General features: G+C 36.8%; 1 protein-coding gene across 3 annotated transcripts in view; it reads left to right on the top strand.

Moving 5' to 3' along the window:
* Positions 1 to 12768, top strand: part of TMEM196 (transmembrane protein 196) — a 309179-nt gene that overhangs the window by 231260 nt on the left and 65151 nt on the right. For 2 of the 3 annotated variants that reach the window (XM_019958520.2, XM_070787567.1), the window contains exon 1: positions 4263 to 5365. The exons of the other annotated variant lie outside the window; for it this stretch is intronic. In XM_019958520.2, the coding sequence (XP_019814079.1) occupies positions 5219 to 5365 (147 nt within the window). In that variant the 5' untranslated portion in view covers positions 4263 to 5218. Of the gene's footprint in view, positions 1 to 4262; positions 5366 to 12768 lie in introns of those variants that run through there. 3 annotated transcript variants of the gene reach the window in all.

The raw sequence follows: 12768 nt of genomic DNA, 5'->3' as shown, positions 1-12768 counted from the left end.
ACAATGCTAAGTACTATAATTTCTCTAATTTTCATAAACACTGATGTTACTAGTAGATATTACCATTAGAAGACAAAAGACAGAAGATAAATTTAGGTTTAATTACCTCTTCTTCTTGAGATTTAAATAAGGGAAAAAATCCTCAACATTTTTTCCCCCTTTACAGCAGAATTACTCTATAAAATCCTAACTAAGTCTTAGGTACCATTATTTTTAGCCACACTGACTAGAGTATGGAAATATTATATAGACTTGTAGCACTTTAAGAACTGCTAAATGGTTTGTAATAATTTTGTGATTTTTTTTTTTTTCTTAATCGTCTGTACTGCTTTGGTCATTCAGTACAGGTCTAAGATCACAGTAGTACAAACTATAGTTTTTAATCTTTAATCTTTAGATCAAAGATCTTGTAGCTTTTGTGACTTTAGATCACAAAACTAAAAAATTTATAATAGCTTGAACACTTTAACCCAATTTTCAAAATTAGTCAGTTTAAATTTTGACCTTTTCATTTACTAACCTTGTATTAAGACTAAATTGATTATTTCAGCAACTTACTTGACCATATTAAGACAGGTGGAATTTATTTCCCAGCTCCTGGATTTTCTTTTATCCATGTACTAAAATTTCTATATATGGCACAGGGAATATAGTCAATAATATTATAATAACTTTGTATGGTGAAAGATGATTACTAGACTTGTGGTAGTCAATTCATAATGTAGATAAATGTCAAGTCACTATGTAGTCTGCCTGAATCTAATATAATGTTGTATGTTAACTATAATTTAATAAAACAATTCTATAAATCTAACTTATTTATAAACCTAGACAGCTTATTAAAAAACAGAGACATTACTTTGCCAACAAAGGTCCATCTAGTCAAAGGTATGGCTTTTCCAGTAGACATGTATGGATGTGAGTTGGACTATAAAGAAAGCTGAGCACTAAATAATTGATGCTTTTGAGCTGTGGTGTTGGAGAAGACATTTGAGAGTCCCTTTGACAGCAAGGAGATCCAACCAGTCCACCCTAGAGGAAATCAGTCCTGAATATTCATTGCAAGGACTGATGCTGAAACTGAAACTCCAATTCTTTGGCTACCTGATGCGAAGAACTGATTCATTGGAAAAGACCCTGATGCTGGGAAAGATTGAAGACATGAGGAGAAGGGGACGACAGAGGATGAGATGGTTGGATGGCATCACCGACTCAAAGTACATGAGTTTGAGTGAACTCTGGGAGTTGGTGATGGACAGGGAAGCCTGGAGTACTGCAGTCCATGGGGTCACAAAGAGTCAGACACGACTGAGCAACTGAACTGACAGATAAATCTAATTTGGGTAAATGGGTATGTGAAGATCTCAGAACACTTAAATACTTTTTGGCAGAGCTTAGGTCCTTAAAGAAAGCAATTATGGAGGATTTTTTTCTGATTAGCTAGTAAATTTAATAAGAATTATTTTGAGTTGCCCTACGAATTCATATTCATTGTGTCCTATATGAGCCAGCAGGTGGCAAACTTGAGAGTTTTTGTACTATTGTTCCTATTGAGGAAGTATAAGTATTGAATGAACTATATATGTATCTATACTATATTATATATGTAGACTTCTCTGGTGGCTCAGACGGTAAAGCATCTGCCTACAATGCAGGAGACCCAGGTTCAATCCTTGGGTTGGGGAGATCTGGAGAAGGAAATGGCAACCCACTCCCGTATTCTTGTCTGGAAAATCCCATGGATGGAGCAACCTGGTAGGCTACAGTCCATTGGGTTACAAAGAGTCGGACAGGACTGAGCGACTTCACTTTCACTTTCTTTCATATATGTGTCAATGGATCTTATGAATAGCTTTTTTGGTGTACCATAGAATAAGAAAAATTAAAACCTCTAATTGTAGAGCTACTGGTGTTAGGATACCAATGTATTTTTTGTCTGCTTGTTTTTCTCTAGATTTATTGTTTTTCCTATAATTCTTTCCCTAATAAATAATTTTGAGAGAGGATGCCAACTGAACCTATTTTTTGCTATGATTTCCACAAATAAGAGCAAAATGTAACGGTCCTGCATTTACTTGGAGGCGGGGATCTTTCCAACATTTAAAAGGGCATGCAAAATATATTTTGTCTTCCAGAATAAGTAATATAAGATTTTTTTTAAAGTCCTAATAACATTGATCTTCATGTTTTTAAATATAAAACAGTAATTTGTGGTGGTGATTGTTTTTATTTTATTTCTATAAATATTTCCATTTTGGGGTGGATTTTGTTAGTCATATATAAGTGAGGGTGGATTTAATTTATTTCTTTTTTTATTGGAATATAGTTGATTTACAGTTGTGTCAGGTATACAGCAAAGAGAATCAGCTATACATATATCCACTTTTTTTTAGATTGTTTCCCCATATTGGCCATTACAGAGTACTGAGTCGAGTTCCCTGTGCTATACAGTAGATCCTTATTAGTTATCTATATTATATAGAGTAGTATGTATATGTCAATCCCAATCTTCCAGTTTATCCCTCTTCCCTCTTACCTACTGATAAGCATGTTTGTTTTCTACATCTGTGACTGTACTTCTGTTTTGTAGATAAGTTCATTTGTACCCCTTTTTTAAAAAAGATTCTATATATAAATGATATTATATATGTATATTTGACTTTCAAAAAATGAAAATTGGTTATATTCAAACATATGATTAGGCTTTGGGGTTATAAGAAAACACATTTCTACCTATTACATTCAAAGATGAAAATTCAATCATAATACATAACATCCCTTCCTTTCTCTCTGGGAAATTCACCCATTGTTAACACTACCTCTAAGAATTAATTTCCCTTCCTGTAAGTTACACTTCTTTTTATATGGCTGCATTAACCAATCTATTTTAGCAATGACTATAAATTTCTCTTTTTGATGGGGAAGAAGGAAAAAAGGAAAGCAATGACTAAAGATACACAAAAACTAAGAGAACCTCGATGTTCCATTATTTCTACATATGAATTGGGTCATTAAATGACTTTTATAAGATTTAAATAAAATCAACTATTCTTCACTAAAATAAAAAACTATATGAATGATTGTTAGTGGACTGTTTTAAGAAATGGAAAATAAATTCACCAATTATTGAAAATAAATGCTTGAGTTCTTTTCCAAATACCACAATAACTGAAGACTCTTTAAGACTTATTAAGTTTCTAATACTGTATAATTCTTCCTTCCTTGCTTTTTTTAAGGGAAGAAGATTCCAGTTTTTAAAAAATATGAAATATAAATATATCATAAGGAAAGTAAATTATACTGTACAGTTGAATGTAATCAATGAAACAAGTTCTGAAATTTAAGAAATGTAGAACTGGCACTTTTTGTATAGATTGTATATCACTCAACTTTAGTGTTCTCAGCACTGGGGTTTAACAAAAAAAAAGGAAAAAACTTCTAATCAGCAGTAACTACTGCTCTAGTCTACATGCATTCAGAGATTCCCTGATCTTGTGCAGTGTGTTCTAAGTCCTCTTTTCTTCTGTTTTCCTTCACTCCATTTCCAAGTTCCCCAGAAACCAGTTTTTGAGAAAGATGACCCACAAACACTTATCACCCCCAATCCCCACTCTGCATCTTCCTGATGGAACACCTTGGGATTTTTCATGAAATCAAATCAGGGACGTGAAACTGAGCCCAGACTCAGTGATTCCCAGACTTCTAGAGTCCCATGTGCATCGGATTACAACCCCAAAATACCTGAACCATGGCTGGCCCTTGCTCTAAGGATTCTGATGAGTGCAAACTGTCATAAAGTGTGCAATGAGGCAGATTTTTTTTTTTTTAAAGCAATGTTGTTTCTATTTAGTACTTAAATGTACACATCTCTTGAATTTGAGTGAGAACGCCTGGTCCCAGGCGTGTGGTCTGGTGATGCAACCCAGAACGTGCTCAGAGAGAGCTAGGGTCTGCCAGCTGAGGAGGAACCACAGCCACTTCCCTGGAGAAGTGTGGCCCAGTCAACTGCATCTTCCCCACGTTCAACAGGGAGGATGACAGGTCATGGCAGCTCCTTAAAACATGCTGGAGAGTAACTCTTCTTGAGAGGGGAGTTCCTCCCTGAAGGTCCTTTGGAGTCCTGTTGAATTTCGGAGTCTGTACCTTCTCCATCCCCTGTGCTCTCTCTGCCATTCTTCACTCACTGCGCTCCCACATCACCCCGTGTACACGAAAAAGAAAGTTTCACACAGAATGAGCCCCGTGTTGACGCAGGCATCACCTCCCCTCCCATCTGGACAGAAGCCCAGGAAGGAGCAAACAAGGATGGAGGTGGTGGGGGTTGGTGGGAGAGTGCGAAGGAAGGTATCGCTTGGATCTCTGTGGTAAGGGTCCCCAAGTGGGGCCGAGCAAGGGTCATTCAAGAGTATTGGTCCTGCACCCACAAATACATCAAGCTTTTCCCTCCTCCATCAGCCTCTTAAATCCCAATGAGGTCACTGCAATGAGAGAGAATCAGATCCAGAGAGGGGGAGAGGAAGAGGACGACGACGAGGAAGAACAAACCCAGACAGAAAAAGGCCATCAGACAAGGTCGCTTTTTCTGGCGACACAGCAACTGTGAGGAGCGTGGTGCTGAATATCATCCTCTCAGCCTGGGGACCGAGGGACTCGTAGAAGCACTTCGTGTTACCACGAAAACAAAGGAAAGGAGACCGAGCGAGAGGGTGAGAGATGCTTTGAGCGGTCCCGCTTAGGATCTGGGGAAGCAAAGCTCGTGTACTTGCGGGGAAAGAAAAGGGAGCCTGAAAGGGTCCCGGAAGCAGAGGAGAGAACGGGATTTCCCTGCGGAGACTTGGGACGCGGCAGAACTCTGGACAGCGCCTCGACTCCGGAGCAGAGCTCCCAGCTCCCTGGCTCCCCCAGGCTTCTGGCTCCTTATTGAAAGCCCTTTCTACCAGTGTGCTCTCCTCTCCTGGACTCCGACCACCGACTGGGAAAATCCTTCTATGATCCCTGTCTGAACGTGCCAGGGGTGGAGCAACTCTGCTTCTGACCCAGTCAGGGAAGAGGGTCTCCGGTTCTGGAAATCCAGTCCTTGTGGATAATGCTTCTCTGGTGAAGAAAGAAAAGTTTTGGGGTCTGGTAGCGGGCAGAGGGGATAAGGAGGAGAGTGGAAGGAAGAAGGTGGATGGTCGGCTTCCCTCTCTGACCTGGAAGGAATGATGACCGAAGAAGGATGTGCACCAGCGGCCAGATTATTGGGAGCCTCCTGGTGCTCTCCGTGCTGGAGATAGGGCTGGGGGCGTCCAGCGTGGCAGTGGGGGCGGTCAGCTTCAGCCTGGCCCTCCGAGAGCACAAGCCGCAGCTTGGAGACTCGTCCCCGGTATGGAGCGGGGTGTGTGTACGTTGAGCCATTTCACTCTCTCTTTACCTCTTTACGGTGATGGTCAGTGTGCGCGCGTTAGTCACTCCCTCCCTGGGGTTGAAAATCATGAATCTCCTCTGGCTTGCATGTAGGTTCATGTCGCAGGCTATGCCTCTGTATGTTTTCCTTTAATTAGTAGTATTTTTTTTTCCTTACCTTGACTTGATACCAAATTAAATGGCTTTGTTTAAAGTTGGGGGAGGGCAGTTTCCACTGGCTGAATCTGCAAAAGGTTGCCTAGTGGGGCTGATTGGGGTGGCGGGGGTGGGGGTCACACCTGTCAAGGGCAGGCTCAGCCTCCATACTTTTATAAGGAAAATCAAAATGAAAGTGTTACATCATTTTCTTACACCAGCAACAAGCAAGGGTAGAGTTATGCATTTATTTCTCGGTAACAGTGCCCAAAGTACACTAAAGACAACACAGATGTCACAAAGAGAAATATGATGTGAGTATTAAAGGAGGATTTCATCCCAGAAAACACTGCTCTTAATTTTCCGTTTTTAAAACTCTTTCCTAAGTTCTAGGGAATAAGGTAAACAACAAATGATATGTAGCAACATTCTAACTCAAGAATAACTCAGCTTAAAGAGTACCTAATGCTCAGAGAAAATGTCATAATTTTCATTAGGTCAGAGGGCAGACCCAGCCAGCTTCTAGTTTATTTACTGTGGGTGAATCTCTAGGAAAACCTTAGAGACCCATTCCTTCCACCCAGGATCAATAAAATAACTCAGCACTATTCCTAGTGTGAACCTACTTGTGAAAATCAGTTTTTCTTCTCCTTTAAGTTATATAGCTCTTCTATCCATATCCTTCTGGATCTTTAGCTTGATTCTGTTTTCTAAGATAATTTAATAAGATGTTATTCTGTCACTGATAATTAGTATAATTAACAATCATGGCTTAGTTATTTGTGCTTTAGGTGTCTGAGGGAAAAAATGATAATTTATGAGTTCAAGAGTAATTCTGAAGCAATTTGTTTTTAAGTGAAGTTCTAGCATTCTTAAAACTGGCATAATTATGCTTTAGAAAATTAGTTTTTATAATTTAACTTTTCTAAGTGAGAATGTTTTTAAATTGCAGAAATTAAAAGAAAAATGGTATTCAGTTCTAACATTGGATTCTTCTAAGTATCCTTGTTCTAAATTCAGTAAGTCCCCAACCATAAATAATTACCTTTTGCTGTATTATTTTAAATATAAGTATGAAAGACTAAATAAAAGATAAATCTTAAAGCTAGTTATTTTACATCTTATATGTAGTAGTGATTATTTTGAGAGTTGTAGTTAGCATTATTATGATTAAACATAAATTAACTTGAAAACTTCTACCAGTTTTCAAAATGAAATGTAATGTCAACATTTAAATCAAGCAAAAGAAAATGTGATCTTTTGGTGGCTTATGAGGAAGAACGCTTAAATACTCTTCAAATTAATTTCCCTCTGTAGTTCAGAAAATTGAGTAAGTGAATGTAGGTTGTCTCAAAATAGCATTGAAGTATCCAGTTTACCTTCATGAATAAAAAGGTGGTTGCATTTGCTTGGTGTCATGTAAGAAAAATTATTTTAAAATGTTTTTTTTTCTCTCTTTCTCAGCTATTTACTAATTATCTAGGTGAGTTGACGTGTATGTACAAAAAAAATGAAAATTTTGAAGCAGCTCAGTGAAAAGCAAAATAATAAAGCACAGTCATTATTATAAATAATTATTTCCTTTTAAAACATTTTGCTTTTTAGAGTAACCAAATTCACCTATGATTCTGAAATAATAGGTTCAAATTCTGTTTTCTGATTCAGTAAAAAATAAATCCATGTGATTGAATGAACCGATTTGAAATTTGAGTGCCAAAAGAGTTGATAACTTTTATAAACTCAATAAATCAAATTGGCAAAGAAACAAATGTCTAAATTTGACCATTGTTTACCAAATTATAGTCTTGCTAACTTGATTTTTAAGATAATTTTTCAGAGGTCATTTGTAATACAGTTTGGATTATCACAATTCTGGCAATGATGAATTCATGTGACCAATATTTATAGAGGGCTTACCACATGCAAAGCATTTTACTATTTAACACAAAGACTATTAAGATGAATCAGAATGCCGAGCTGTGGAAGTAAGATGGATAGATATGTCACTTCCTTTACCAGTGGTGAGAAATTAGAGTTTGACTTCAGGGAGTTACAGATACAGGGGAGAGAAGAAATATCCTTGGGACAAGTATTATTTTTCTCTTGATCTTTAAAGTTTATTGAAACTTAGAAGGAATGTATCATAGTATGAAATCTGGAGTCTGCTTGGGAGTAGCTTCCAGGTCAGCCTTTAGCCATTTACTATCTGGTTTACTAGCCAAAGTTTCCTCATACTCTGTCAAGTAGGGTTGTTAGACGGCACAAATAAAATCATGTTCTTAGTAAAATGTATGCTATGTAGTACGCACTGAATACGCACATGGCTAGTATTGGGTGCACAGAATGGCAGTGAATGCCTAAGAAAGAAAACTTTCTAGGCGACAAGGTTGAAAACAAAAAAACGGACAGGTTGGGTTGTGTTTCAGGAATAATAAGCTCTTATGTTTTTCTGAGGCTTAGGTGTGTGAGGGAGAGATAAGGATGGAAAGAATGGTAGGGACCAGACCATGAGAGGCTGTGTGCCAGTCTCAGATTATTTCCTCATAGTTTTAATAAAATAATAATAATAACAATTCTTAATTTCCAAAGAGATCTCAGGAATATGCAGCAGAACACTAGACTGATAACTACTCATCTCTCTGGTATTATAAATTAAAAATCTTATGTTATTTATAAACACTAGATGGGATTGTATAATAATTAACTTTCCAGGTCATAATCCATAACCAGAGTGTATTTCGATTGGTTCCATGAAGTTTTTTTCAATACATAAATATCATTATTACCAGATTTTGCTTTCAATTTTAGAAGCCAATGGAAATAAAAACTACTATGGAGGGATTGCTTATTATATATGGACCTCAACATCATAAGCTTTTTATCTAGGTCAAATGCACTAAGAATTTAGGCAACTATTTTGATTATTTGGACTTAAATTATTGTTGAATATTTTTGGATTATTGGAAAATTACTGGACCAAAATTTTAAGTGGCTTAAAAATAAAATAGTATGAAGAAAAAGGGCTTAAAATCCATAAGATGGATGTTTATACAGGTTATTTCCAGTCACTATTTCATAGTAAGGTAAATGGTTATTATGGGACCTGGGACCAGTCTAAAAGATGTGGGCAATTAGAAGGAAAAAAAATTTTAACTATAATTTCATAGCAAAAGAAAGCTATAAATGCCTTATAAGATTTTGGCCTCTTCTTGATTCTTTGTAGTAGTTTATATAGATACCTCATTGAAAACATGAAATAACACTACTAGATAACAATAAATGAACCATTGAGTAAACTGCTTTGGAGAAGACATAGGCATGTGAAATATAATCGATGTGTAAGATACATTGGCAGGGAGTTAGACAGGACTGTGTCTCCAAGCGGCTGTAGGATCGTCATTTTACTCAGTCTCCAGTACATCATCTATAATGTGAGTGGATTGTATTCAGTGGTACACAGATCCAAGGAAATTTTATTTTGTTGCTCTAAATTGGCACTTTGAAATCTAAAGATTCAAATGGTGGTGTCCAGAAAAACATCTGATAGAGTTTTATTTTATACATACCATGGTAAATTCCATCCATCTATATCTGATATTCATTCTATAGATGTATTAAAAGAACTTTCCTTAAGCTCCTTTACCCCACATGTAAAATAATCTTTTAAAATATTCACAATTTTCTTAACAAAATCATTAAGTTTGAATGATTTTTATTGCTTCTGGAGCATTCTTAATTTGTACACCATAACTTTATCTGCTTCAAAAATCTGATATTTTAATGAAATTTATAGCCTAGTCAAGTCATATACTTAGTATGTGGATTTCTGATTGTGGATTCCTGATTCACCATGGCAACAACTCAGCCAACTGTAAGACTGTGTTGAAATTCACCTACTGTACATCCTAATCCATACCAAAGCAAAAGAAATGAAGTGCTGTATATAAATGATACTTGCTCCAAAATGTTATTTCTAATATTTAAGTCTATTCAGTTCGTTTAAGGAAAAACAAGACAAAGTGAAAGAAACCCCTCAAACAGTTACTTCAAATTTACAAATGCTAGATAATGCATCATTTTTTCCAAAGTTAAAATATATAACATAAAGGACTCATATTATTTATCATGAGATGAAAACAGTGCCCTATCCTCAGAAAAGACCACAACTGTACATTTATATCCAATTTTTAAATGAATTTTAATTATGTAAGTAATTTATAATTCCTGTTGCAAAGGGTTAAAAAAATCAAAACTGAAGTTCTCTTCCCTACCACATCATCAAAATTAGCCAACATTATAAATTTAGTGTATAACCTCACAGATATTTCTCCATACATACATATTATTGTTTGAACATATAGACTAATTTTTATATCAAGTTTCTGGATATAATAAAGCCCCTTCATGGCTATCTAGAGCCCAGGTAAAGAATATTTTCTTTATCTGAGTCATACTCTTATTCTCAAGTGCTACTTGTTATTTACTGGAATCAGGGAAGTTAAATAAGTGGCAATTAGATAAGTTCAGTTCAGTTCAGTTCAGTTGCTCAGTTGTGTCCGACTCTTTGCAACCCCATGAATTGCAGCATGCCAGGCCTCCCTGTCCATCACCAACTCCCGGAGTTCACCCAGACTCACGTCCATCGAGTCAGTGATGCCATCCAGCCATCTCATCCTCTGTCGTCCCCTTCTCCTCCTGCCCCCAATCCCTCCCAGCATCAGAGTCTTTTCCAGTGAGTCAACTCTTCTCATGAGGTGGCCAAAGTACTGGAGTTTCAGCTTTAGCATCATTCCTTCCAAAGAAATCCCAGGGCTGATCTCCTTCAGAATGGACTGGTTGGCCCTCCTTGCAGTCCAAGGGACTCTCAAGAGTCTTAATAGTTGGAATATGTAGTTATTATTCAAGGAACCATACTCTGTCCAAAAAAGAAGTAAAATGCCTATTTCTAGTGTTGATTGATAATGACATGATGGGAGGAAATCAGTGAATTTTGTCATTATCTGACAATAGGTTTTTTTTTGTTTTAGTCAATATTTCACCCATATGTAAGTGACATGCATTGAAATTTCTATCCAGAACACATGACAAATTCTGTTTCAGGATTTTGGCCCTTATTCAAGGGTAAAAGTGGTCTTGAAGAATTTGCCATAGACATATTAGGGAAAAAATGATAATAATGGCATCAATCACCTATTTGTTGACAGTGTGCTTCATACAAACATCATCAGACAAAATCATATCTTTAATTTGGATATTTTTGCATAAAATGTTCAAGTTAGATCTCTATATTGACTTAATTGTTAGCCAGGTCATACATTATGTGCTTTGAATATAGCTAAGCAATTTAACCTTCCTGAATATTCACTCAGCCCTCAGATCATACTTAATTATATTAGTAGATGGGAGATATAACCCAGCCATCCAAACTGAAATGCCTGTCTTTAAAATTCAGTAAAAACTAGCATAGATTCACACACACCAAAGGGGGAAAACTCCAACAATTCTCTGTTCAAACAATGCTGGGTCATTCATTTATGAAGTGAACAAAAATTCAACCTACTGTACTATATATATTTATATATAATTCTGTTCATTCAAATGGCATTTCTATACCTAAATAACCAATCCCAGAGTTCTTCAAAATATTTAACTTTATTTTCCTAATGTAATTTCATCAAATTACATACAAGGTGGTTACACTGAAGATGCTTCCCGGGTGGCTCAGTGGTAAAGAATCTGTCTGCCAAGGCAGGAGACACAGGAGAGGTGTGTTAAATCCCTGAATTGGGAAGATCCCCTGGAGAAGGAAATGGCAACCCACTCCAGTATTCTTGCCTGGGAAATTCCATGGACAGAGGAGCCTGGCGAGCTATAGTCCATAGGGTTGCAAAGAGTTGGACATGACTGAACACAGAGCACCACTCTGCAGATAGATGTCCATGTTGAAGTACATGGACAATGGAAGAATAATTAGGTAATAGTATAGAAAGACTCATTGAGCATCTTTCTAGCAGAAAAAGAGAAAGAGGGGAAAAAAAGTTATGCTATTACTTTGCTCTGTGATGTATAAAGCCTTGCAATCCTTCTCATGAATGCAGATCTAATCTATATGTATACTGTACTCATAGTAAATGGTAGATGGGATTCATACATCTCACTCTATATTACTGTGGCTCTGGATAACTTATGCTTCTTCACCAAGTCAGGGAGAGAAATAACTGTACCTATTATATGGGTTACTGTGAAGTTGTTGTGAAGCTAAGGCAATGCTTATAAAGCTGTCAGTACTGAGCCTGGCCAGAAGTAAGTGCACAGTGAACATTAGCTGCTCCTTCTACTGCCCTATTCAGCTCCATGACAACCAGGACCTATAACCTGCTAGTGATACACTGGTTCTCAACATGTCTCCAACATCCTTAACCAGCTCTAGTTTGACTCATCATTTTTGCTTTTGTTTTTCTTTCCATGTATTGTTGGTTGGTTGGTTTAGTCACTAAGTTGTGTCTGACTCTTGTGACCCCATGGACTGTAGCCCTCTAGGCTCCTCTTGTCCACAGGACTTTCCAGGCAAGAATACTGGAGTGGGTTGCCATTTCCTTCTCCAGGGGATCTTCCTGTCTCAGGGATTGAACCTGGGTCTCCTACATAACAGGCAGATTCTTTACCAACTTAGCTACAGACCCCGCATGTTCATGTATAGCATCTAGTTAGTTTTTGACTTACATTATATACATTATACATTAGCAACTACAAAAATATACCAAAATATATTTGGAAAAGTCATGTAGATATTCAGCTTAAAACTGAATGGGGGGAACTGCTGCCATTGTAAGACACTTGTCTCTGTCTGTTTTTCTGTTGGAGGTGGAGAGGGTAGTGGAAGCTCTATGATAAAAATATTTGATAATCAGATAAATTAGACAGTTATCTAAATTAGGCATGTCAAACAGGGAGGATATGATAACTACTTTTGTACCATGAAGTCCTCAAAACACATATGTAAAATAATGTTATTGTTATAAAGTCAGAATAAAAGTGAAAATTAACACTTTTGACAAAGATACTCAATAACTTGGAAATTTGTATGGTTTTGTCTGAACTACCCAAATAGCTTTTAAAGCATAACTAACTCTCATGTTAATTAGTGACCATGATTTTTAGCAGTAATGCAACTCAAGAAGCAATTGAAACTTCCATGAGTTCATGATCTGTTATTAAATACTGGGA

Source organism: Bos indicus, chromosome 4, assembly GCF_029378745.1.
Source record: "Bos indicus isolate NIAB-ARS_2022 breed Sahiwal x Tharparkar chromosome 4, NIAB-ARS_B.indTharparkar_mat_pri_1.0, whole genome shotgun sequence".
Taxonomy (NCBI): Eukaryota; Metazoa; Chordata; class Mammalia; order Artiodactyla; family Bovidae; genus Bos; species Bos indicus.
The sequence above is the reverse complement of the archived record's forward strand: the minus strand, read 5'-3'. Positions and strand labels throughout refer to the sequence as shown.